The sequence below is a fragment of the Pollicipes pollicipes genome, unplaced genomic scaffold, assembly GCF_011947565.3.
Source record: "Pollicipes pollicipes isolate AB1234 unplaced genomic scaffold, Ppol_2.1 Scaffold_4002;HRSCAF=4701_pilon_pilon_pilon, whole genome shotgun sequence".
NCBI classification, from domain to species: domain Eukaryota; kingdom Metazoa; phylum Arthropoda; class Thecostraca; order Pollicipedomorpha; family Pollicipedidae; genus Pollicipes; species Pollicipes pollicipes.
The window spans coordinates 9,563,182-9,584,939 of NW_023596420.1; the positions used below are offsets into that span (position 1 = coordinate 9,563,182).

At 63.0% G+C, this 21,758-nt stretch overlaps 1 protein-coding gene across 1 annotated transcript in view; it reads left to right on the forward strand.

The window, feature by feature from the left end:
• The window catches only part of LOC119093778 (dynein heavy chain, cytoplasmic-like), a 55,772-nt gene that overhangs the window by 14,463 nt on the left and 19,551 nt on the right, over positions 1-21,758 (forward strand). The window contains 31 exon segments of the mRNA XM_037216787.1: positions 119-302; positions 694-807; positions 1,173-1,389; positions 1,634-1,845; positions 2,277-2,471; positions 2,903-3,112; positions 3,480-3,626; positions 3,893-4,065; positions 4,458-4,625; positions 5,141-5,306; positions 7,934-8,119; positions 8,879-9,097; positions 9,099-9,116; positions 9,574-9,936; positions 10,498-10,621; positions 11,676-11,913; positions 12,302-12,485; positions 12,990-13,136; positions 13,397-13,462; positions 13,784-13,813; positions 15,681-15,779; positions 16,050-16,186; positions 16,591-16,768; positions 17,138-17,335; positions 17,767-18,135; positions 18,672-18,831; positions 19,332-19,519; positions 19,860-20,018; positions 20,330-20,446; positions 20,773-20,966; positions 21,256-21,517. Coding sequence (XP_037072682.1) covers positions 119-302; positions 694-807; positions 1,173-1,389; positions 1,634-1,845; positions 2,277-2,471; positions 2,903-3,112; positions 3,480-3,626; positions 3,893-4,065; positions 4,458-4,625; positions 5,141-5,306; positions 7,934-8,119; positions 8,879-9,097; positions 9,099-9,116; positions 9,574-9,936; positions 10,498-10,621; positions 11,676-11,913; positions 12,302-12,485; positions 12,990-13,136; positions 13,397-13,462; positions 13,784-13,813; positions 15,681-15,779; positions 16,050-16,186; positions 16,591-16,768; positions 17,138-17,335; positions 17,767-18,135; positions 18,672-18,831; positions 19,332-19,519; positions 19,860-20,018; positions 20,330-20,446; positions 20,773-20,966; positions 21,256-21,517 — 5,422 coding nt within the window.

The window sequence follows — 21,758 nt, forward strand, 5'->3', positions numbered from 1 at the left end:
GGCACGAAGAAAGCTGTGAATGTTTTTCGTTGCTAAGGCCGTGGTCGTTCACCTGTTCGCCGCCGTTCACCAAAAGCCGTTCGTTCGCTCACCTAGCGCCCTCGCCGCGCCCCGCCAGGAAGCGCCGCGCCACGTTCGACACGTCTGAGACGCGGCGCGCCTTCGGCCCCGTCATCATCGACTACGGCAAGGTGCAGTCCAAGGTGTCGCTCAAGTACGACGCCATCCACAAGGACGTGCTCAGCAAGTTCGGTTCGCTGCTCGGCAACCAGATGACGAAGTTCCACGCCACCGTCTCCAAGGTGAGGCTCCGCCGCCGGCGGCCAGCGCTTCGGGGCGTGGGTGTTGGGAACGGTAGGCTAAGGAGGTTATGTGCAGCTGGTGGGAGCGAGAGGCAAGCGAAGCGTTTAGTTGGGCTGAGACGTGACGTAGACATCAAGCATCTTCAGTACTCTGAGCAGTTCGTTGTTGCCGACTGTTTGTTCCACTGGCCATCCCGCCGTCTGTCAAGGACGATCATGTTAGATATAGCACATCCCTGAAGTGCTGCGACACTGGCGGACTGGCTCCGGTTCCGTCGCAGCAGAGCTGTGACTGCATCGGCGGTCGCCCAGATGATCGGGGATGCTCACTGCTATCACCTTTGCGTGCGTCTGCCGCGTAACGAGCACTGCCCAATGCACCGTCCGGCAGTCTCGCAACGACATGGAGCTGCAGAGCATCGACGCGGCCAGCACCTCCGACGCCGTCACTTTCATCACCTACGTCCAGTCGCTGAAGCGGCAGATGAAGCAGTGGGAGAAGGAGGTGAGTACCGCTGGCGCGGCTGGCGGCGCCATCCGGCCAGTTTAAAAACTCTTGGTGGGGACTGCAACTTAAGCTTTTTTACTGGCTTTCGGTGTGAAATGGAACAGGGGCAAGCGGCTCGAAATGTTGGTAGAGCTTGCCTGCTGGCGTCCTTGTGTGGGTTTCCCTTCCGGCGTAAAGTTCCGGTTAGAGCGGCGCCGGAAGCACGCTCTCGCTTTATGGCAAGCCGCATTGGTATCGGTCTGCCAACCTAACAGCGCACGTCCTGCCGTGCCTGCCCGTCGCGAGCGGGGGTCGACCCTCGTCGAGTCGGCGTCGGCGGCGACCCCGTGACCGGAGCGTGACCCGTCGTGACCCGCCGCCAGGTGGAGCTGTACAAGGACGGCCAGTGCATCCTGGAGCGGCACCGATTCCAGTTCCCGCAGAATTGGCTGCACGTGGATAACATCGAGGGCGAGTGGGGCGCCTTCAACGAGATCATCAAGCGCAAGGACTCGAGCATCCAGGCACAGGTGGCCAGCCTCCAGATGAAGATCGTGGCCGAGGACAAGGTGGTGGAGGCGCGCACCAACGACTACCTCAGTGAGTGGCGGCGCCGCCCGCGAGACGAGCGGTGGCCGGCCCAGTGGCCGTGTCCGAGGGGGTTCTTCTGAAACTTACTCAAGTTACTGCTCGCCTAATACACTTGGTGAAACGCTGGCAGCCGGACCCTCCCGCCAGGAGAAGAGTGGAAGGACCAGAAGCTGTCACCGTACAGGCCACTTGAGGCGCCTGTATGATGACACGGGCAAAGGTCGGTGTGTGACTACCCCGCCCCCCTCCGCAGACGAGTGGGAGAAGCAGAAGCCGGTCGAGGGCCACCTCCGTCCGGGGGAGGCACTGCAGCAGCTGCAGCTCTCGGAGGCGCGCCTGCAGCGGCTCAAGGAGGAGCGTGACAACGTGAGCCGGGCCAAGGAGGCGCTGGAGCTGGGAGACGCCGTCGCCTCGGCCGCCGACGACCGGCTGGCCGTCGCCTTCGAGGAGCTGCACGATCTGAAGGTGGGCCACAACACGTTTTGTTGGCACAAGAGCATTCCTAATTGCACTGGTATGGCAGCAATGCCTTGTGTCAGAAGCTACCGCTTCAGCCCATGTTCGGTTTTGCCTTAATATATCCGGCGAAGCTTGCAAATGATCCGGTGAGCGGTGTGGATGTGTGATTGTCTGTGTCCTCACCTGCCGTTCGTAATCTTTGCTCCGCGCCCGGTCCTGCCTTCAACCCTTCGTCCGTGTCTGAATCGTACGTAAACGTGTCTCCGCCCGCTCCACGGAGGGAGGAACTGTTGGCGGCGTCTGTCCGCGCCCGCCGCACTGTTCCCTGGCCGCTCGGCGACAGGTGTTTTGATGTGTGGAGCGTGGTGTTTTATAGCGTTGAGCACTGTTGTGGCTGTTTGACGACGATGAGCTGACATGCTGCGCATGGTGGCCAGGGCGTTTGGTCCGAGCTGAGCAAGATCTGGGAGCAGCTGGACGAGATCAAGGAGAAGCCCTGGCTGAGCGTGCAGCCGCGCAAGCTGCGCCAGCAGCTGGACGCGCTGCTGACGCAGCTGAAGGAGCTGCCGACCCGGCTGCGCCAGTACTCGTCCTATGAGTACGTCAAGAAGGTGCTCCAGGGATACGCCAAGGTAGGCGGAGCGAACGGTGCGCGGAGGCCGTCCAGTGGACTCCTGGGGTGGGGAAGAGGGGGGGGGGGGGGGGGGGGGGCGTCGGCGTGTCGAGCTCAGGCCGTTCTTACGTCAATGGTGGCCAGTCGAACTTAGCCGACCATGGTCAATTTGTCTTTCAAAATGCTCTCCTTAGATGCAAGCTGCTAGGTATGTTGTTTATGTATGCTATGCTATATGCAGTTTTGTTGTTTCTTGTCACGCCATGTGCAGTGCATGTGTGCTCATGCAGTCACAGATGGCACGCACGAGTTGTCTGTGTATGACAGCGCTGAGGTGTGCGGTCTGGCACTCGCCACTATGGAGTGTGGCCTTCCGCCGCTTTGAGATGCCATCGCTGGCCCTGTGCCCGGCGCTCGGGTGACCGCACTGACACTCCGCCCTGCTGGCAGGTGAACATGCTGATCGTGGAGCTGAAGTCGGACGCGCTAAAGGAGCGGCACTGGAAGCAGCTGCAGCGACAGCTCCGCGTGCGCTGGGTGCTGAGCGAACTGACGCTGGCTCAGGTCTGGGACGTGGACCTACAGAAGAACGAGCACATCGTCAAGGACGTGATTCTGGTGGCGCAGGGCGAGATGGCGCTCGAGGAGTTCCTCAAACAGGTCAGGCCGCCCGCCTGGGTCACCAGCTCTGGGATGAACTTGAAGGGATGCGGAAGCCACGAGGCTTAGGCAGCTCCGTTTGTGGTCTCAAGATTTTCTATCCAGCCATGAAATCGTTTGATGTTGATTTTTTTCGCTGTTCAAATGTCGATTGGACATTTCCGTTCACCCTTGCAAGCTTGACATGTTAACTGTTCTTGTCGTGCGCGTAGTGTTCGAATGCCGCCATTCCACGGTGTTGGCGCGTGTGTTTCAATGAATAGCCCGTTAATAATGGGGAGGCGACGCTCATGCCCGCGCGGCGCCGTCGGCTCCGCGGTATTTTATCCGGCCGAGACCGGTGAACGCCTTTCCACGTGACCGTCAGGTGCGTGACTGCTGGCAAACGTATCAGCTGGAGTTGATCAACTACCAGAACAAGTGCAAGCTGATCCGCGGCTGGGACGACCTCTTCACCAAGGTCAAAGAGCACATCAACTCGCTGGCAGCCATGAAGCTATCGCCCTACTACAAGGTGAGGCACGCGGCACCAAGCCCCCGATATTCGTTGTGGCGCGCGGTCGGTGGCGTTTCGCCGCACCCCACAGACAATTGACATCCAGATCTCGCGGGAGCGGTCGCTGAGAACTGATCGAGGATGGGTTGGCACAGTTGCTGCGGGGCACGTGAGTCCGGCGGTGTAGTGTCGCCCGACGTGGCCGTGCTGCGGTGCTGCGGTGTGACAGGGTAAGGACGCTGGCCTGAGGTGACCCTCCGTGCCCCCCCCCCCCCCCCCGCCAGGTGTTTGAGGAGGACGCCGTGGCCTGGGAGGAGAAGCTGAACCGCGTGGATGCCACGTTCGACGTCTGGATCGTGGTGCAGCGGCGCTGGGTCTACCTGGAGGGCATCTTCTCCGGCAGCTCCGACATCAAGACCCTGCTCCCTGTCGAGACGTCGCGCTTTGCCAGCATCAGGTTGGTCGTGGTTGAGGCTAGTTCGAAGGCAACTCATAGTCACTTGACTGCGGGTCGCGGCGTTTGAAACCTCGTGGGATTCACTGGGCTCGTTGTCGACTGCCAGATGCTGATTACCAGCTGTGTTACGGTGGACAACGGCTGGCTGAAGTGGTGAAAATGACTAAAAAATCAACATTTGTGCATGATTTCAAGCTGAGAACGACGTGGCTAACGCAGGACGAATCTGTGGGTGACTCAATAAGCGCGTTGTCTGTCCCGGCTCCGTCTGCCCACCTGCTCTACGTTCTGTATTCCAACGCGCTCTGTACGAGGACCGCCGCCCTCGTCCAGAGCTGTCACCTGCTCAGTGCTGGTGTGTGGGATCGGTGAGAACGCCGCCCCGCTCGCAGTACCGAGTTCCTGACGCTGATGAAGAAGGTGACCAAGTCGCCGATGGTGCTGGACGTGCTCAACATCCAGGGCGTGATGCGCTCGCTGGAGCGACTGGCCGACCTGCTCGGCAAGATCCAGAAGGCGCTCGGAGAGTACCTGGAGCGCGAGCGCTCCAGCTTCCCCCGGTGAGAGACGAGGCGCTGGCGTGCCGCCACCGAACGGAAACGTCTTTGGAAGTCGCATGGAACTGTTAGGCGGTTAGTTATGGCGTAGTTAGATTTTGCGCGCAAGCGGAGACTAAACATGTTCATTTGGCATCACGTGTTTACACTCAGTTGCTGCGGAGATATGCCGTAGCATGTTAACGCTGACTGTGCAGTTCTGACGCGCTAGAGGTCGATGGTTATCGGAAGAGGGAGGGGGGAGGGGGCATGAGGGCGTGATAACGATATGGAAATAATTGTGGTCATGATGCTTCACCTCCGTCTCCAGTGCGTCAGTATTTTTTACCGTTCGTTGACGAGTACAGCGCGTGGTAGTCGTGCACGTGGCGTGGCGGGCCACTATGGCGCGATCCCTGTCCTCATGGCGGTCACTGCTGCCCAGGATGCCCTGTCCCGCCGCGGCACCGTCTCGCGCGGCTGCCCCCTCCCCTTGGTCACGAGTCCTTCGGGTGACCGGGCCCCGCCGGCGCCTCCAGCTTCTACTTCGTCGGCGACGAGGACCTGCTGGAGATCATCGGCAACAGCAAGAACATCCCGCGCCTACAGAAACACTTCAAGAAGATGTTCGCCGGCATCGCGGCCATCCTGCTTAACGAGGAGAACACCGAGATCCGCGGCGTGGCCTCGCGCGAGGGCGAAGAGGTAGGTGGAGAGCCGCCAGTGTCGCCGGGCGCGGCTGGGGTGCGGAGACGGCGCCGGCTGCTGCCGCGCCGGTGTGGTGGCGCGGTTAGCGCACGCGCGGTGGCCAGATGGGACTCCAGTCAACGCCCCTGTGCACGGGGCTGTGGCGAAATGCTCGAGATATTTTGCCCCAGGTCTTGAGTCGAATCTTTTCTCGAAACGCTCCCGACAAGGCCTTTCACCGTCCAGCACATCCCTGGCCTCCCATCACAGGCATATGGCTGCCACGTATCGCCGCATCTTTGCGATACGCGCAGTCGTGCGGTGATGATCACTTGCGCGGCCTATTTGACGGCGCGCACATGCGCACCCGTTTGCGAGAGCCGAGTACGCGTAGCATGTGGGACGCGCACCTGCCCGCATGCGCACTCGTCTATCGACGCATACTCGCGCATTTAAATGCGCCTTTGTCTCCATACTTCCGTATCCATGCGTGAACTCGCCACGCCATGCACTTTTCACCAGGTGAACTAGTTTGTTTGAGGGCCTCAGTCTTCCCGCATGCGTATTTCATGTCAGGTTGTTTTCCTGCTGCGTGTTGTAGGCATGCTCTTGTTGATGTCACGGTTTGACTGCAGTGAAGTGGCCAGAATTGGTTGCGACGACGGTTGCTGAGGTGCTCATCAGCGGGGCTGGCTCGTAGTGGTATAATATTCAACAATATGTCACTGAGAGGCCCATTGTTCTCGCAATGTTACATCGCTGTCGCGTGTGGTGGTGACGTGGTGGTGTTCCCTTGGAGCGGCGCTCTCAGACGCCCTTTCGCCCTCTCTTTTTCTCTCTCGCGCCACCGAGATTGTAAGTCGGCGCCGCGCCGTTCGCCGCCCGCCAGCCGAGCTTGCGAGACCAGACCCGTGCGCCGGCTCGCGCCGCCAGCACGGTCCCGCTACAGCGCACGCTCGCCGCTGCCGCCCCCCCCCCCCCCCCCCACACACACACCGCACCGCCGCGCCGCCGCTGTCAGCACGGTCCCGCTACGGCACACGCTCGCGGCAGCTCCCCCCCCCCCCCCCCACCGCAGCGCTGATGGTCCGACCCCCTCGCCTCTGCTCAGACAGCGAGCATACGCTGAGCCTAGTAGCTAGGCGTGATGCCATTGGCGCTTAACGGCACCCTTCGTCGCTGAGGTTAGAGGGCGCCGCCTCCCTCTTGCCCTGGCAGGAAGGGCCAATAGGGGAGGAGCCAGGCTTTGAACCCCGGGGAAGAGGAAGCAACTGGGACGTTGGAGTGTACAGTTTGGCTGGGTCGGTCTGTCCGTGTGGCCGGATCTGGCGGAAGCTCTAGTGACGCTTTGGTCGCCGAGTTGTATGGAGCGCCACTAGATGGCATTGCGGACACGCCACTCGAATGGGGTGGCGTGCCACTACGGTCGGGTGTTGACTTCGATCCGCGCTGTCGGGGGCTTCACCAACACTCATAGGTGTTGAGCATGTCATTGGATACCCGTAGGCGTTCAGTCACAGATGTGCTGTCGAAAACACAGCATCTTACCCTCCTTGCTCGTGGTAGAGTTTTACCTACCGTCATTGGCTGGGTAGACACCGTTTGAGGGGCAGGTTGTAGCGAGCCCTGTCGTTGCTATTCTGGCAGCATGCGAATTGCATGTTTGATGTTATGAACTATTCACACTCGTGTGGCATGTTGGCAATGTGCACCGCATTTACAACCCTGTTACTGCAGGCAAAATATATGAGAAAAGCTAAGTTAAATCAGATGAGGCATGCAAGCTAATGGCTCCCAGATGCTCTGTGCGTGAGGCATGCACACAGACCAAATGTTATGTGGTGGCGCCCTTGATATCCAGGTGTTCTAAGAATCGCAAATGTGTTAGGCTGAGTGGCGAGCTTCTGCTTTGTTGGTTTGGAAGAAAGGCTGACATCTTATTGTGCCGTTGTTTAATGAAAGGTTCGCACATGTATCATCGCTAATGCATGTCTTGCGAAAGTTGAAGGATTTAGACTCACATGGATGGTGCTCGTGTCCAATTTCTAACAGTTCCAAGCTGCGTTCTATGTAGATTTGCACACAGGCCAATGATGCGAACAATGAGCTCATCATTCGCATCCGTCCATTGCGGTGATCCCTGCCCTGGCGCCTGTCGATCCCGCCATGGGTGGAGCCAGGTCACCTAGGCACTTCTTCCCGAACACATGGCAGGCTCCCAAAAGGCTGGCCGCTCCCCCTCCTCCCTCCCCCCTGTCTTTTCTACCGGCCTGGGTGGCCTGTGGCCGCTTGCCTGATCTGTGTCTCCCAGCCATCCGTTGGGTGGGGCCGGATCAGAGAGCCGCACTGCGTGACCTGCGCGCTGCTCGCGCTGCCTCTCACCCCTGAGGTCAGCTGACCCCCGTCTGGCAGCGCTGACACCGCCGGACCCCGCCGGACCGCAACTGACCTCCGTCTGATCCCGCCTGACCCCCGCCTGACCGCAGCTGACCCCCGCCTGACCTAGCCTGACTGAGGTTAGCCCCAGCTAACCCAACCTGGCCCCGAATGACCTAACCTGACCCTGCCTGAGCCAGCCTGACTGCAGCTGACTCCCGACTGGCCTTGCCTGACCCGGCCTGAGCGCAGTTGACCCCGGCCGCCAGGTGATCTTCGAGAAGCCGATCGTGATTGCCGAGCACCCCAAGATCAACGAGTGGCTGAGCGCCGTGGAGCGCACTATGATGAGCACGCTGGCGGCCGGGCTGGCGCGCTCCATCATCACGCTGCGCGAGTGGATGGCGGGCCCGCGAGCCACCGCCGACTTCATGACCTGGTGCGACGGCTATCAGGTACGCCAGGGCGCCGGGCGGGCTGGAACGCTCGACGCCTCTCACTGTCTGGTTTGTGCGCTGGCCTGTGTCCAACTAATCGGGAGCTGGTTTGGCTGTGCCTAGGTGACATATGGGGCTGGCCAGTGGAGGAATGCACGTTCAAACGGGGCCCAGTTGGGCTCCACGTTGCATGCCGACCGATGTCAGGCTCTCCCTGCGTGTGCCGTTACCGCTTGTCTGTGTCCTCACCTGCTGCTCGTAATCTTTGCTCCGCGCCCGGTCCTGCCTTCAACCCTTCGTCCGTGTCCGATTCGTACGTAAACGTGTCTCGGCCGGCTCCACGGAGGGAGGAACTGTTGGCGGCGTCTGTCCGCGCCCGCCGCACTGTTCCCTGGCCGCTCGGCGACAGCCGGCGCCCCGGTCCCGCTCTGACGCCGCCCGTCCGCGCCCGCCGCACTGTTCCCTGGCCGCTCACCGACAGCCGGCGCCCGGTCGCGCTCTGACGCCGCCCGTCCGCGCCCGCTCGGCACCGGTCCCGCTCTGACGCCGCCCGTCCTCGCCCGCTCGGCACCGGTCCCGCTCTGACGCCGCCCGTCCGCGCCCGCTCGGCACCGGTCCCGCTCTGACGCCGCCCGTCCGCGCCCGCTCGGCACCGGTCCCGCTCTGACGCCGCCCGTCCGCGCCCCGCTCGGCACCGGTCCCGCTCTGACGCCGCCCGTCCGCGCCCGCTCGGCACCGGTCCCGCTCTGACGCCGCCCGTCCGCGCCCGCTCGGCAGGCGCAGCTGGTGCTGCTGGCCGTGCAGACCTGGTGGACGGAGGAGGTGGAGACGGCGCTGGCCGGCCAGCCGGCCACCCAGCTGCCAGACGTGCTGCAGCGCGTGGAGGACATGCTGGGCATGCTGGCCGACTCGGTGCTGCAGGACCAGCCGCCGCTGCGCCGCGTCAAGCTCGAGCACCTCATCAACGAGTTCGTCCACAAGCGCACCGTCCTTCGCGGCCCTCGTCAACAATAAGGTGGGGTGGCTGGCGTGCCACGCCAGGGGAGGCTCTGGCAACAGCAGAGACGTCGGGTCGCGGGGTAGGCTGGTGTAACGTGCACAGCGACCGACGCCGGCGTGACGTGACGGAAAACTTAGTGTTGATGTAGAGTTAGGTGTACCTTTGATACATCTTTAAGAGTACTCACGGGCACTTAGCACTCAATGGCTTGCATTCAGGTTTGAGATAAATTACGTTTCTGTACCAGGCAATTTACTCACTGACCACTATTTTACTTCCAGGAAAGGTTACCATAATTGAATGCATGGATGCGATGCGTTCAGAATAAAGCAGCATTATGCGCATTGCAGACTACTTCTTGATTGGTTAATAAGTTCATGTTCTTCCGATCGGACGTCGCGCCATGCGAGGTCGAGCCGGCGGCAGTACCGTACAGTCTTCCACGCCGTCACCGTCCTCTGCCGGCCGGCAGGTGGATTCGCCCAAGGCGTTCGACTGGCTGCGCTGCATGCGCTTCTACTGGGACTCGAAGCAGGCGGACCCGCTGCGCCAGCTGAGCATCCACATGGCGAATGCGCGCTTCCCGTACGGCTTCGAGTACCTGGGCGTGCAGGAGCGGCTCGTGCAGACGCCGCTGACGGACCGCTGCTACCTGACGATGGCGCAGGCCCTGCAGGCCAAGCTGGGCGGCTCGCCATTCGGCCCGGCTGGCACCGGCAAGACGGAGTCGGTGAAGGCGCTCGGTAACCAGCTGGGCAAGTTCGTGCTCGTCTTCAACTGCGACGAGACGTTTGACGTGCAGGCCATGGGTCGTATTCTGCTCGGCCTGTGTCAGGTGCGTGGGCCGGGGTCGCCTGGATCAGGGCAGAAGGATTCTGCTCGGCCTGGGTCAGGTGCGTGGGCCGGGGTCGCCTGGATCAGGGGAGAAGGATTCTGCTCGGCCTGTGTCAGGTGCGTGGGCCGGGGTCGCCTGGGACAGGGTAGAACGCGTCGTGTTTGTCCGCTGGCTGGTGCCGGATGATATGTTCTGGGGCGCGGCCGTTTAGCTGCGTTGATCGTTGCATCCCCTCTGTCGACGGCCACGCGGCAGCCACTGTACGGGGCGTGTGAGAGGCGAGAGGGCCGTGGGCCTGCTCCTTGAGTCGCGAATCACGTCTGCAGCCAGCGCCGGCTGCTGTCCGGCCGGCGCTGGGCCGAGACCACGGCGCCGCCGCCGATAGACCGTTGGCGTCTTCACAATCTGGGGCTACCGTTGGACGCGCGTGCGATACCGCCAGGACGTGCGCTGAAGGCCCAGACGGCGTGTCAGTCGGCCCCGTCAGCCGGCCTGGAGCGGGCCGCGAGGCCAGGCTGTCCTGCCGGCGCCTCTCTGACCTGCCTGTGATCGGCTGCGCAGGTTGGCGCCTGGGGCTGCTTCGACGAATTCAACCGTCTGGAGGAGCGCATGCTGTCGGCCGTGTCACAGCAGATCCAGACCATCCAGGAGGCGCTCAAGGCGCAGGAGGAGTCCAAGGACAAGGGTGAGTGGCGCGGCAGTTGAACCGCGGCCGACTCTGTCAGGCCGACCCGCAGCCGACTCTGTCAGGCCGACCCGCAGCCGACTCTGTCAGGCCGACCCTCGGCCGACTCTGTCAGGCCGATCCGCGGCGGACTCTGTCAGGCCGACCCGCGGCCAACTCTGTCAGGCCGATCCGCGGCGGACTTTGTCAGGCCGACCCTCGGCCGACTCTGTCAGGCCGACCCTCGGCCGACTCTGTCAATCTGACCTGCAGCCCACTCTGTCAGGCTGACCCGCGGCCAACTCTGTCAGGCCGACCTGTGGCTGACTGGCAGGCCGACCCGCGGCCGACTCTGTCAGGCCGACCCGCGGCGGACTTTGTCAGGCCGACCCTCGGCCGACTCTGTCAGGCCGACCTGTGGCTGACTGGCAGGCCGACCCGCGGCCAACTCTGTCAGGCCGATCCGCGGCGGACTTTGTCAGGCCGACCCTCGGCCGACTCTGTCAGGCCGACCCGCAGCCGACTCTGTCAGGCCGACCCTCGGCCGACTCTGTCAGGCTGACCTGCAGCCCACTCTGTCAGGCTGACCCGCGGCCAACTCTGTCAGGCCGACCTGTGGCTGACTGGCAGGCCGACCCGCGGCCGACTCTGTCAGGCCGACCCGCGGCCGACTCTGTCAGGCCGACCTGCTGCCGACTCTCTCAGGCCGACCCGCGACCGACTCTGTCAGGCTGACCTGCGCGTTGCAGCGGGCATCGGACCACAGCTGGTCTGTTGGTGCTGTCATTTTCAGCCATGCATGTTTGAGCGCTGAATCTTGCCGGAAAATAGCTGCAGCGTTTGGTGGTTTTGGACGCGCACTGAAAGAAAAGGGTGGCGTCCAAAAAGGGTCAGGTTTTTATGTGCCTACAAGGATCACTTGTGTGTTAAAGTAATGAATTTTTCGCCAGCATCGCGATATCCCTCCCCAATGAAAGGAGTTGGATTCCGAGGGCTTGCATAGTTATCCAGTAAATACATTAGACTCGAAGTGTAGCGTGCCGCTGTGGTGACCGGCCGGTGACGTTCTCTGCAGCGGTGCAGTCGATCGAGCTGGTGGGCCGGCAGACGACCGTCAGTCCGCAGATTGCCATCTTCATCACCATGAACCCCGGATACGCGGCGCGCTCCAACCTGCCCGACAACCTGAAGAAGCTGTTCCGCTCGCTGGCCATGACGCGACCCAACATGCAGCTGATCGCCGAAGTCACGCTCTTCTCACAGGGCTATCGCACGGCCGAGCGGCTCGCCAACAAGATCGTGCCGTTCTTCAGGTCAGCGGCACCAGCGGCGCTGCGCGGGTGGGGTGGGGTGTTGGCTCCGTCCGGCATCGCTGGGTGTCGCAGTGAGGGGGGACGCTCCTCCCTGTCCTCTTCTGACGTCCGCCTGGACCCCACGTCTGCTGCTCTGTCTCCAAAAATCCCGCATTTGCGGTATTGTTAAGCTGTGGTTGTTGCGTGTGCGCTTCCTCTGATGGTGTATGGCCGGAGCGGCCGCGTCTTGCCGTTCAGGCCGTGCCGTGTACCGTGTACCATGTGTGTGTGTGTGCGTGTGCGTGTGCATGTGTGTGTTCCGAGGTCCGCCGCTGGCAGCCCGCCACCGCAGCCGTGACGCCGCTCGATCACATCTCGCCCCCCCCCCCCCCTCCCCACGCGCCCGCAGGCTCTGCGACGAGCAGCTCTCCAGTCAGAAGCATTACGACTTCAGCCTGCGCGCGCTCAAGTCGGTACTGGGCAGCGCTGGCATTGTCAAGCGCGATCGCATCACGCACATCAAGAAGCTGTTGACGGCGCAGAACCAGCCCGTGGACGAGGCTAACATCGCCGAGAACCTGCCCGAGCAGGAGGTCAGTTGGCGACGGCCGCGGGCGGCGCGCGGCGCCTGTCCAGGCTGGCTGATGGTACCCAGTCCCTTGGCGAGCGTGCTCCTGACAGAGCTGCCTGAGCCGCCGTGTCTGACGGGTGTCCCGGTCTGGCCGCCTCGGATTCTGTGCTGCTGGGCGTAATGGCTGGCGTGGGGCTGGCTGCCCCGGAAAGACATGCTGTTAAACCCGCATCCGGCGTGTGAGGCGCCGCGACTTTGGGCTCCACCTGGTCAGGGCTCAGACACGCGTGGCGTTACGACCCTGGGTGAAAACTGTCGATTGCGTGCGGTCTCCTGTGCCATTCCTATTCTTTATATGTTGATTGGCACAGTCTTCTGCACCGCTTTATCGTGATGCTGACGTACGCCACCACGCCTGTGCAGCGTTTTCCTTCTTCTTCACTAGCATCGAATCATTGCCGTTCAGTTTCCCGGCGTCTTGCTTGCGCCGTCGTGTGACACTCACTGCTGGCTCGCGTGCCGCCAGATCCTGATCCAGTCTCTGTGCGAGACGATGGTGCCGAAGCTGGTGGCGGAGGACATCCCGCTGCTGTTCTCGCTGCTGTCGGACGTGTTTCCGGGCGTGGAGTACCAGCGGGCCGACATGGACGAGCTCAAGAAGCACATCCGCCAGGTGAGAGCCGCGCCGCCGCCGCCGCCCGTGGGTCGGCGCGCGCTCCGTCACATGGGCCGAACGGTCGCCCGCTCGCTGACTGCGGCTCATCCGGGGAGGTCATGGTCTTGACGCTGAGAGGGCTCGACATAACTCGTCATCACTCTGCTGCCGTGCGTGCTTTAGCCGGCAGCACTTCTCCCGACGCGCTGTGCCCTTGTCAGGTCGAGCTTCTTTAAGCTGGCATTGTCCTGACCTGAGCTGCCGTTTCCGCCCCCCAGGTGTGCGGCCAGGAGTACCTGTCGTACGGCGAGGGGGAGGAGGCCGGCGCCGGCTGGGTGGAGAAGGTCAGTGCCGACTGCCGCCGCTGGGGCCGGTTCCAGTCCGTCGACCGAGCGGTGGGGGACGGCCGGGCGGGGGCGGGCACCCGGACCTGGACCGCGACCCTCTGGTCCGCCCTAGTGGCGGGGATACGCGCGAATGACGAGATAGGCGGTAGGGGCGTGTTTTACGTTTTGCGCACCTCAGCACCGTGTAAAGTTGTGCAGGAGCCGGCGGCCAAGAAGTGTGTTGTGTTCTTGGTGGAACCGGGCGCGTGTGGTTCTCGTGATGGAGCCGAGCTGGGTCGGCGCCCATACTCTAACCGGTGCCGCTGTCTCGTGGCGCAGGCCTACGCCGGCGAGACCTGGCTGGACAAGGTAAACGGTCGGCGCCGCCGCGCCGCTCCACGCATGCGCAGCGTAACCGCTTTGTAGCGCTGCACGGCCTCGTGTCGGGCGGCAGTGGTGCGCCGGCCGCCGCTCGCGGAGGTGGCCGGCGACCCCGCGCCGCTGTCTGGCTCGGCATGCCGCGGACAGCACGCGCTCGGACAGCGGACCCACTGACCGCTCCTGGTCCTCGCGGCGGTGATCGAATGGCGACTGGCCTGCTCGCGCTGGCGTTCGGGCTGGTAGCGCCGGGACGTCCCGCTGGCTTCGCGGTCTGTCTGCTGGTAGTGGAGGGAGTGCGCGGCGGTGGTCGCTGCCGGCGTTACAGCTGGCTCGCGGCAGACACCTGTTGTGCTCCTTGTGCCGCTGCTTCGGTGGCTGCTGATCACTGGCCGGCGTCACCACTCCTCGCGCTGGCTGTAACTGTCGGCTCCACCGAATCGCCGGTGGCTTTCGCCACTTTTCACGTGGTATCCGACGGATGCTCCAATCACAGGCTTCCCGGACTTCCTCCTCTCTGTCCGCTAAGCAGGGATTCGTAGGCTGCTCACACGTTAGACATGAAGTCGGCAACCACAATGGTTGCTACACGCTGTGTCGCGTTCAGGCCTGGGAATGAACTCCCAGGCTTGTGGCTTGGAAGCTGAATCTGAAGCCAAGACAATGACAGGAGGCCGAAGTCGAAGCCGAAACTAGCGACCTTGAAGGTTGGAACTGCGGAGCCCAAAGCTAGAAGCTTCGTAGCTGTAAAACGTGAAGCCGAATACGGAGGCGATGATTTCGAACTTTGGGTACACTTAGCCGAAGCCGAAGTCAGCGGCGCCGAATGTAAGAAATACGAGACCAAAGCCGAAGCTGTAGCCGAATCTAGTATGCAACGTTTGCAAAGAATCAAGCTGGGGTGACAGGACAGCTAAGCCTGTTACTGACATTGTTTGACTTTGTGAAGTTATTGCAGTGAAAAATCCTTTTGACGAAACCGAGGCCAGCGGTTCACAATCGTATAAATCGAGGATTCGGCGGCGACACCGGGTCCGAGTGATACCAGTCATAGTTGGCATCAGCCATTCACCGGGCCGCCTGTCATGTCGCATGATGGCCACGTGTCGTATTATGGCAACTCATCGCATGCTTGTGACATGCTAGACGTTCAGAGGCGCCCGCCTGGACACTAATTTTGTGTGGTGTGACCATGGGGCGACATTAATATTCCATGTGCTGTGCTGCTCGTCTGCATCGGTAACACGACCACGCGTCCCTGCAGCGACCTCTCGTGTGTCCCTAACGTGACTGCTCACAGTCATTGACTAGGGGCGTGGGACGGGTGGTCCTGGGTGCCGGGCTCACACCCCGCGCACGGCTGGTTATTGGACCCCAGGCTAACAACCGGTGTTATGTCGAGACGCCGCGAGATGTCGTGTTTGCTGTTGAGGCGCCGTGTGCCAAAACAGCCTGCCGCACGACACTCGTCAACAGACTGTCAGTTGGTAGCCCTTCGTAACGCGGCAGTCATGGAGTGTTCGTGAGGCGCCTGCTGCCGGCGGTGTGTTAAGTATTCACGCCAAGTGCTGTGTCGATGGGACGGTTTAGCCCTGGTCGCGTGCCTCTCGTCCGGTCATATGAAGTTACCCGACAGACAAACCGCTGTGAGGTCAGCCTCGAAGGCGGCCAGGCGGCCGTTGTTTGCCTCCGAGACGAGTGAACTCCTCTGTCCGGGGAGACGAGCGGTCTCTGACCGCGGCCCTGGCGTGGGACGGGGAGGAGAGCGTCGCCGGCCGGGCCGCGTGTGAGCGCTGCTCGTCACCCGGCCTGGAGACGGCGGCGGAGCGCTGACCCCGGCCGCCGCCGGTGTCGACAGGTGCTGCAGCTGTATCAGATCACCCAGCTGCACCACGGCCTGATGATGGTGGGCCCCAGTGGCAGCGGCAAGTCCTCCGCCTGGCGGGTCCTGCTCAAGGTACGTCGGCCACTCCGGCCTCACGCCACGTGTCGAGGGACTGCCCTAGGGCCATTGTACTAGCACTGCTGGTTCGGGCACAGGCTTCTTGTCCCGAAACACGTGAGCGCGGCGAAGTATGGACGGATCGACTGGCACCGCAGTGCCCGTGGCGCTGTCGCTAGCTGTGGGGCGGCACGCAGGGCGGTCCACTGCTCTGTTTCTCGGTCTGCTGCTGCGTCCCCCCCCCCCCCTCCCCTCTCACGCGGAACGCCGCCAACCTGACGACAGGCCCTGGAGCTGCTCGAAGGGGTGGAGGGCGTGGCGCACGTGATCGACCCCAAGGCCATCTCCAAAGAGGCGCTGTACGGCGTGCTGGACCCGAACACCCGCGAGTGGAACGATGGCCTCTTCACCCACACGCTGAGGTGAGCCGAGAGGTTGCCGCGGAGCTGGTGGGCGGCGCCAGCCGTGCCGAGATCGTGCGGCTTCGAGCTCGTGCCTCCGTCGGGTTCTACTGTGACTTGTCCGATCAGAGTTTACTAACGCCATCACGGCGATGGTAATCTACCGTGTGGATCGGCGTTCGCCGGTCCTGTGTAGTGGCCTGCACCCAAGGCAGCAGCCAGGCGGCGTTCGTGACCAACGCATGGCGTATGCATTGCCTTTCGTGATTGTGAATATCTGTTTCCAAAGTTTTGTCTTGTTTCATACGTGCCAAAGAACATGCTGCTGATACACGTTCACTGCCTGGTCATTATCCCATCACTGCCTATGTCATTATGGCGCATCACGATCACGCCTCGACTGTCCGTCCGCGGCCGCGCCTCAGGCGAATCATCGACAACGTGCGCGGCGAGATGGACAAGCGCCAGTGGATTATCTTCGACGGCGACGTGGATCCCGAGTGGGTGGAGAACCTCAACTCGGTGCTGGACAACACGCGCCTGCTGACGCTGCCGAACGGCGAGCGACTCTCCATTCCGCCGAACGTGCGCGTCATGTTCGAGGTGCGTGGTCGCGGCCGGGGCGCGCTCCGGCCGCGTGACCGGCGCTGCGGCGGGCCACAGCCGCCGCACGTGCGAGGCAGCCGGCCGATGCCGGGGTCCCGGCGGAAGTGGTTCATGGTTTGGCACCCTAGCTTGCGATGTTGTTATTGTGCGACGATGGCTTGCGTGGTCCTCAAGGTGCCTGCTGGATGGGCCTCGTGATGTTTGACTTTTGATGGTGGCGGCTGAATGTATGGCTCGTTTTCATATGGGCGGTGGCTTTACCACCGGGGTGGCGATTCTCGGGTCCGCTGGGCGCCGGGCTCGACAGGCCGTGCCGCCCCGCTCGTGCGCGCGCCCGCTGACTCTGCGCGCCCGCGCTGCCCGCAGGTGCAGGACCTGAAGTACGCCACGCCGGCCACCGTGTCGCGCTGCGGCATGGTCTGGTTCTCTGAGGACGTGCTCACCACTGAGATGATCTTCGAGAACTACCTGAGCCGGCTGCGGCGCGTGCCGCTGGAGGAGGGCGAAGAGGAGCGGCGCGCGGCTGCCGCCGGCGCCGCCGACGCCGTCAGCCCCACGCTGCAGGTGAGGACTCACACGCGTACTGCGCCCGGCCAGCCGGGTGCGGAGTGCGCTCGGTGGCAGATTGGCGCCGATGGGCCCACGCGCGCTGGCCTCGTCGCAAACCGATCCGCTGAGTCGACCCGTTCAAGTCAGGCATCAGTGTCACAAGTTCTGATGTGGAAGAGGGTTTTCTGAGCTTGTGCCTTCGTAATGCTGCATTCTCAGGCGACTATGAATGGGGGCCATATGAGCAGGGTAGTCGGCGCGCCCTCGGGGCCAAATCATCGTCATTATCATCGCGCCGGCCCGTTGGCAACCGAAGCTCTTGTTTCGATGTTCCTTTTCGGTCCCCGGTGGCGGGGCGGTGCCGCCGCTCCCGTGTGGCCGCCCACTCGCACCGCCGCCGCGGCACCAGTGTCTCTGACCGGCACCACCCACCGCCTCCTCCGCAGCTGCAGCGCGAGGTGGCTACACTGCTGCAGGCACACCTCGCCTCGGACGGCCTGGTGGTCAAGTGCCTCGAGTTCGCGCGCACGCTCGACCACGTAATGGACTTCACGCGGCTGCGCGCGCTCTCTTCGCTCTTCTCCATGCTGAACCAGGCCTGCCGCAACCTGCTGCAGTACAACGCGCAGCACTCCGACTTTCCGCTGACGCCCGACCAGCTGGAGGCGTACGTGCCGCGCGCGCTGGTGCACGCGCTCATCTGGAGCTTCGCCGGCGATGGCAAGCTCAAGACGCGCGACCAGCTTGGCGAATTCATCCGCGGCAGCACGACCATCGCGCTGCCGCCGACGGCCGGCAGCATCGTGGATTACGAGGTGCGCCTGAGCCGGGGAGGAGAGGGCGAGGATGGGGTGTGGTGCGGGGGTGTCCGCGCAGCTCAGGACTGCGGATGGCGGCGGTGGCACCGGGTGGCACGGAGCGTTCCGACTTGACTCTGTGTTTGTTGCGGGGTATTCGCCAACCTAGAATATGAGGGAAAATAGCCGCTGCATTGCTGTTGTGGAGATGCTGTGTGTCTTATTATGTAGGTTTGAATTTTGATCGTACGAAGTCAGCGATCGCTCAGCCTGACCGAGTATTTGAAATGTCGACTTATCATTACTTTGCTGCTCCTTGGCTGTAGTGAGTTCATTTATGCTTCGATTTACAACACTCAAAAAATAGGCAACAGGAACAGGAGCCGTGAGAATGGGCCAACGTGGTTCGCATCCCCTTTCGTCTGCCCTCTTCGCGTGATGGGGCACGCCGCCCCCTCGGCATCATGTGGTGCGCTCGCCACTGACCTCTGACCCGGCCGTGCTGTGTGCCCCTGATCCAACGGTTGACCTCGGCCCGGCTGTCTGCTCCCCAGATCACCCTCCAGGGCGACTGGGTGCCGTGGTCGCAGCGCGTGCCGCAGATCGAAGTGGAGACTCACATGGTGGCGGCGCCGGACCTGGTCATCCCCACCGTCGACACGGTCCGACACGAGGCCCTGCTCTACACCTGGCTGGCCGAGCACAAGCCGCTGGGTAGGTCCGGCCCCGGCCCCGGCCCCGGCCCCGGCCCCGGCCCCGGCCCCGGCCCCGGCCCCGGCCCCGGCCCCGGCCCTGCCCCGGCCCCGGCCCCGGCTCGGCCCAGCCGGTACCGGCAGGCAACGTACCGAGGCAGGGGAGCAGTGTTGGTGGAATGGAGAGTTGTGGCCGGGGTGCATTTTTACGAGCTGCATTATGTCGTAGCCCGGCCGCCCGGCGCTAACCTGGCCGCTCCAGGGTCATTGGCTGGTGGACCGTTTAGGACGAACCAAATAATGAAGCACAACAATCTGTGGAATGGCAGCGTGTATGGCCTGAAAGCGTTGCAAAGCTGGAAACATTCGAAAATGACGTTAGTAACTTTGCCCCGCTCGGCTACCCTAGGAGCAGATGAACCCTAACCAAGAAGTTGAGGTTGTGAAGCCCTGCGTGCCCGCCGCGGCGAGCCGGCGCCTGACTTGACCTGACCTGACCTGACCTGACCCACCTGCTGGCAGTGCTGTGCGGCCCGCCCGGGTCCGGTAAGACGATGACGCTGTTCTCGGCGCTGCGTTCGCTGCCCGACCTGGAGGTGGTCGGCCTCAACTTCTCGTCGGCCACCACCCCTGAGCTGCTGCTCAAGACGTTCGACCACTACTGCGAGTACCGCAAGACGCCCAACGGCGTGGTGCTGGCGCCCGTGCTGGTGAGTGTGGTGAGCGGGACCCACCACCCTGCCCCTGAGAGATTCTCCGGAACATGGGGGATGCCGGTGTGAATGTGCAGGGCGGATGGTTCGTCGCGGAGTCCGTCTCGTATTCCGGCTGTCATAACGGCGAACTACAGCATCTCCGTTGTTTCTGAGCCACCCAAATCATGTGATGCCGTGGGCAGGTGGCCTCAGGCGCCGCACGTTCGCCAACTCTCCCCGCGCGCTGCGAATGTGCAGCCTCTGTACCCGGCGGCCGCGACCGTGCTCGTTCGGGGGCCGACCTCGGCTGGCCCACCCCCGCCTCACGCCGCGCTGCCGCCCCATCCGTCGGCAGCTGGGCAAGTGGCTGGTGGTGTTCTGCGACGAGATCAACCTGCCCGACATGGACCAGTACGGCACGCAGCGCGTCATCAGCTTCATGCGCCAGATGGTGGAGCACGGCGGCTTCTACCGCACCACTGACCAGACCTGGATCCGGCTCGAGCGCATACAGGTGGGCCGGCTGGGGCCAGTCGTCACGGGGGGCACGTGTGGAGGCCATCGGGCAAGGTCTGGGTCGGGCAGGTGTGGATCACACTGGGTAGAAGACACGAGTGTGCATGTCAGGTCTGGATCAAACTGGGACGATGTGAGTAAGGTGCGACACGACTCCAGCGGTTTAGCTGAAGCCCAGGGCTGGGGTCTTGATCAGAACTAATACAGATGGCGAGTCACGCGCTGATCGGTGTGCGTATGCGTGCATGCGAACTGTGCCGGCGTGCGGACGTGTTCTGAGACGCGTCGTGTGCCGCCCTGCGTCCGCAGTTCGTGGGCGCGTGTAACCCGCCGACGGACCCCGGCCGCAAGCCGCTCTCGCACCGTCTGCTGCGTCACATGCCCGTCGTCTACGTCGACTACCCGGGCGAGACGTCCCTCAAACAGGCGAGATACTGCCCAAGCGGGTGTGACGCTTCTCAGACGGACGAGGCGCTCTTTAGACGGGTCCGGTGCCACTCGGGCTGGTGGACGTCTTCATGTGGTTTGCTCACCCCGCTTGCAGCCAGAAGTGCTCTGAACTGGGCTTTAATTACGAGCTGCGTCCCCTGTTTTCCTCGTCTACTTCCATTCAAATGATACCACAGGAGCCTTCATCGAAGCCACCAAGCACCAACGCGCTTGCCATGTACTGCTGCGCTCGGTGACCGCCTGCTCACGAGCCTGCCGCCGGCGCTGGACGCCCCTGATGTGATGCTACCCTAACCCGGCAGATTTACGGCACGTTCAACCGGGCGATGCTGCGCATGCAGCCGGCGCTGAAGACGTACGCCGAGCCGCTGACGTCGGCGATGGTGGAGTTCTATCTGGGCTCGCAGCAGCGCTTCACGCAGGACATGCAGCCGCACTACGTGTACTCGCCGCGCGAGCTCACCCGCTGGGTGCGCGGTATCTGCGAGGCCATCCGGTGAGCAGGGGCGCGACGGCCGGCGCTGCCTTCGCGCAGCACTGAAGCGGCTGGCAGACTCGTGCTGGAGGGCTGCGGTAGTCACTGCCAGCTGTCGAAGCAGCGCAGCGAAGGCGCTAGCACGGCGGCACGCGTGCTGACCTGCGGCGGCCGCCGGTGTCAGCCGACGTGACGGGTTTGTGGGGGCGGTATTGTCAGGCCATACCCCGTTCGGGACGCCGGGGTATTGCCGCGAGCCGGCCGCTCTCGCCAGCTTACTGACGCCGGCCCGCCCGCTTGTCGCCGCCAGACCAATGGAGGCCGCCTCGGTGGAGGACCTGGTGCGGCTGTGGGCGCACGAGGCTCTGCGCCTCTTCCAGGACCGGCTCGTGTACGATGAGGAGCGCACCTGGACCAATGAGCACGTGGACCAGGTGGCGCTGCGACACTTCCCCAACATCGACAAGGAGACGGCCCTGCGCCGGCCCATCCTCTACTCCAACTGGCTGCACAAGGATTACGTGCCCGTCGACCAGGAGGAGCTGCGCGAGTACGTCAAGGCTCGGCTCAAGGTCAGTCAGTCAGTCCGCTCGGCTGGGGCGTGACGTCACGCCACGCCGAGGTGGATGGCACCAGCGTTGTGGCCTCCGCCAGTGGTCGTGGCCAGAGCTCTGGATCGTTATGGCCTCCGCCGGTGGTCGTGGTTCGTGGCTCGAGCTCTGGACCGTTGTGGCCTCCGCCGGTGGTCGTGGCTCGTGGCCCGAGCTGTGGATCGTGCAAGTCTTTTAAACATCCTTAGAGCAAAGTGAACGC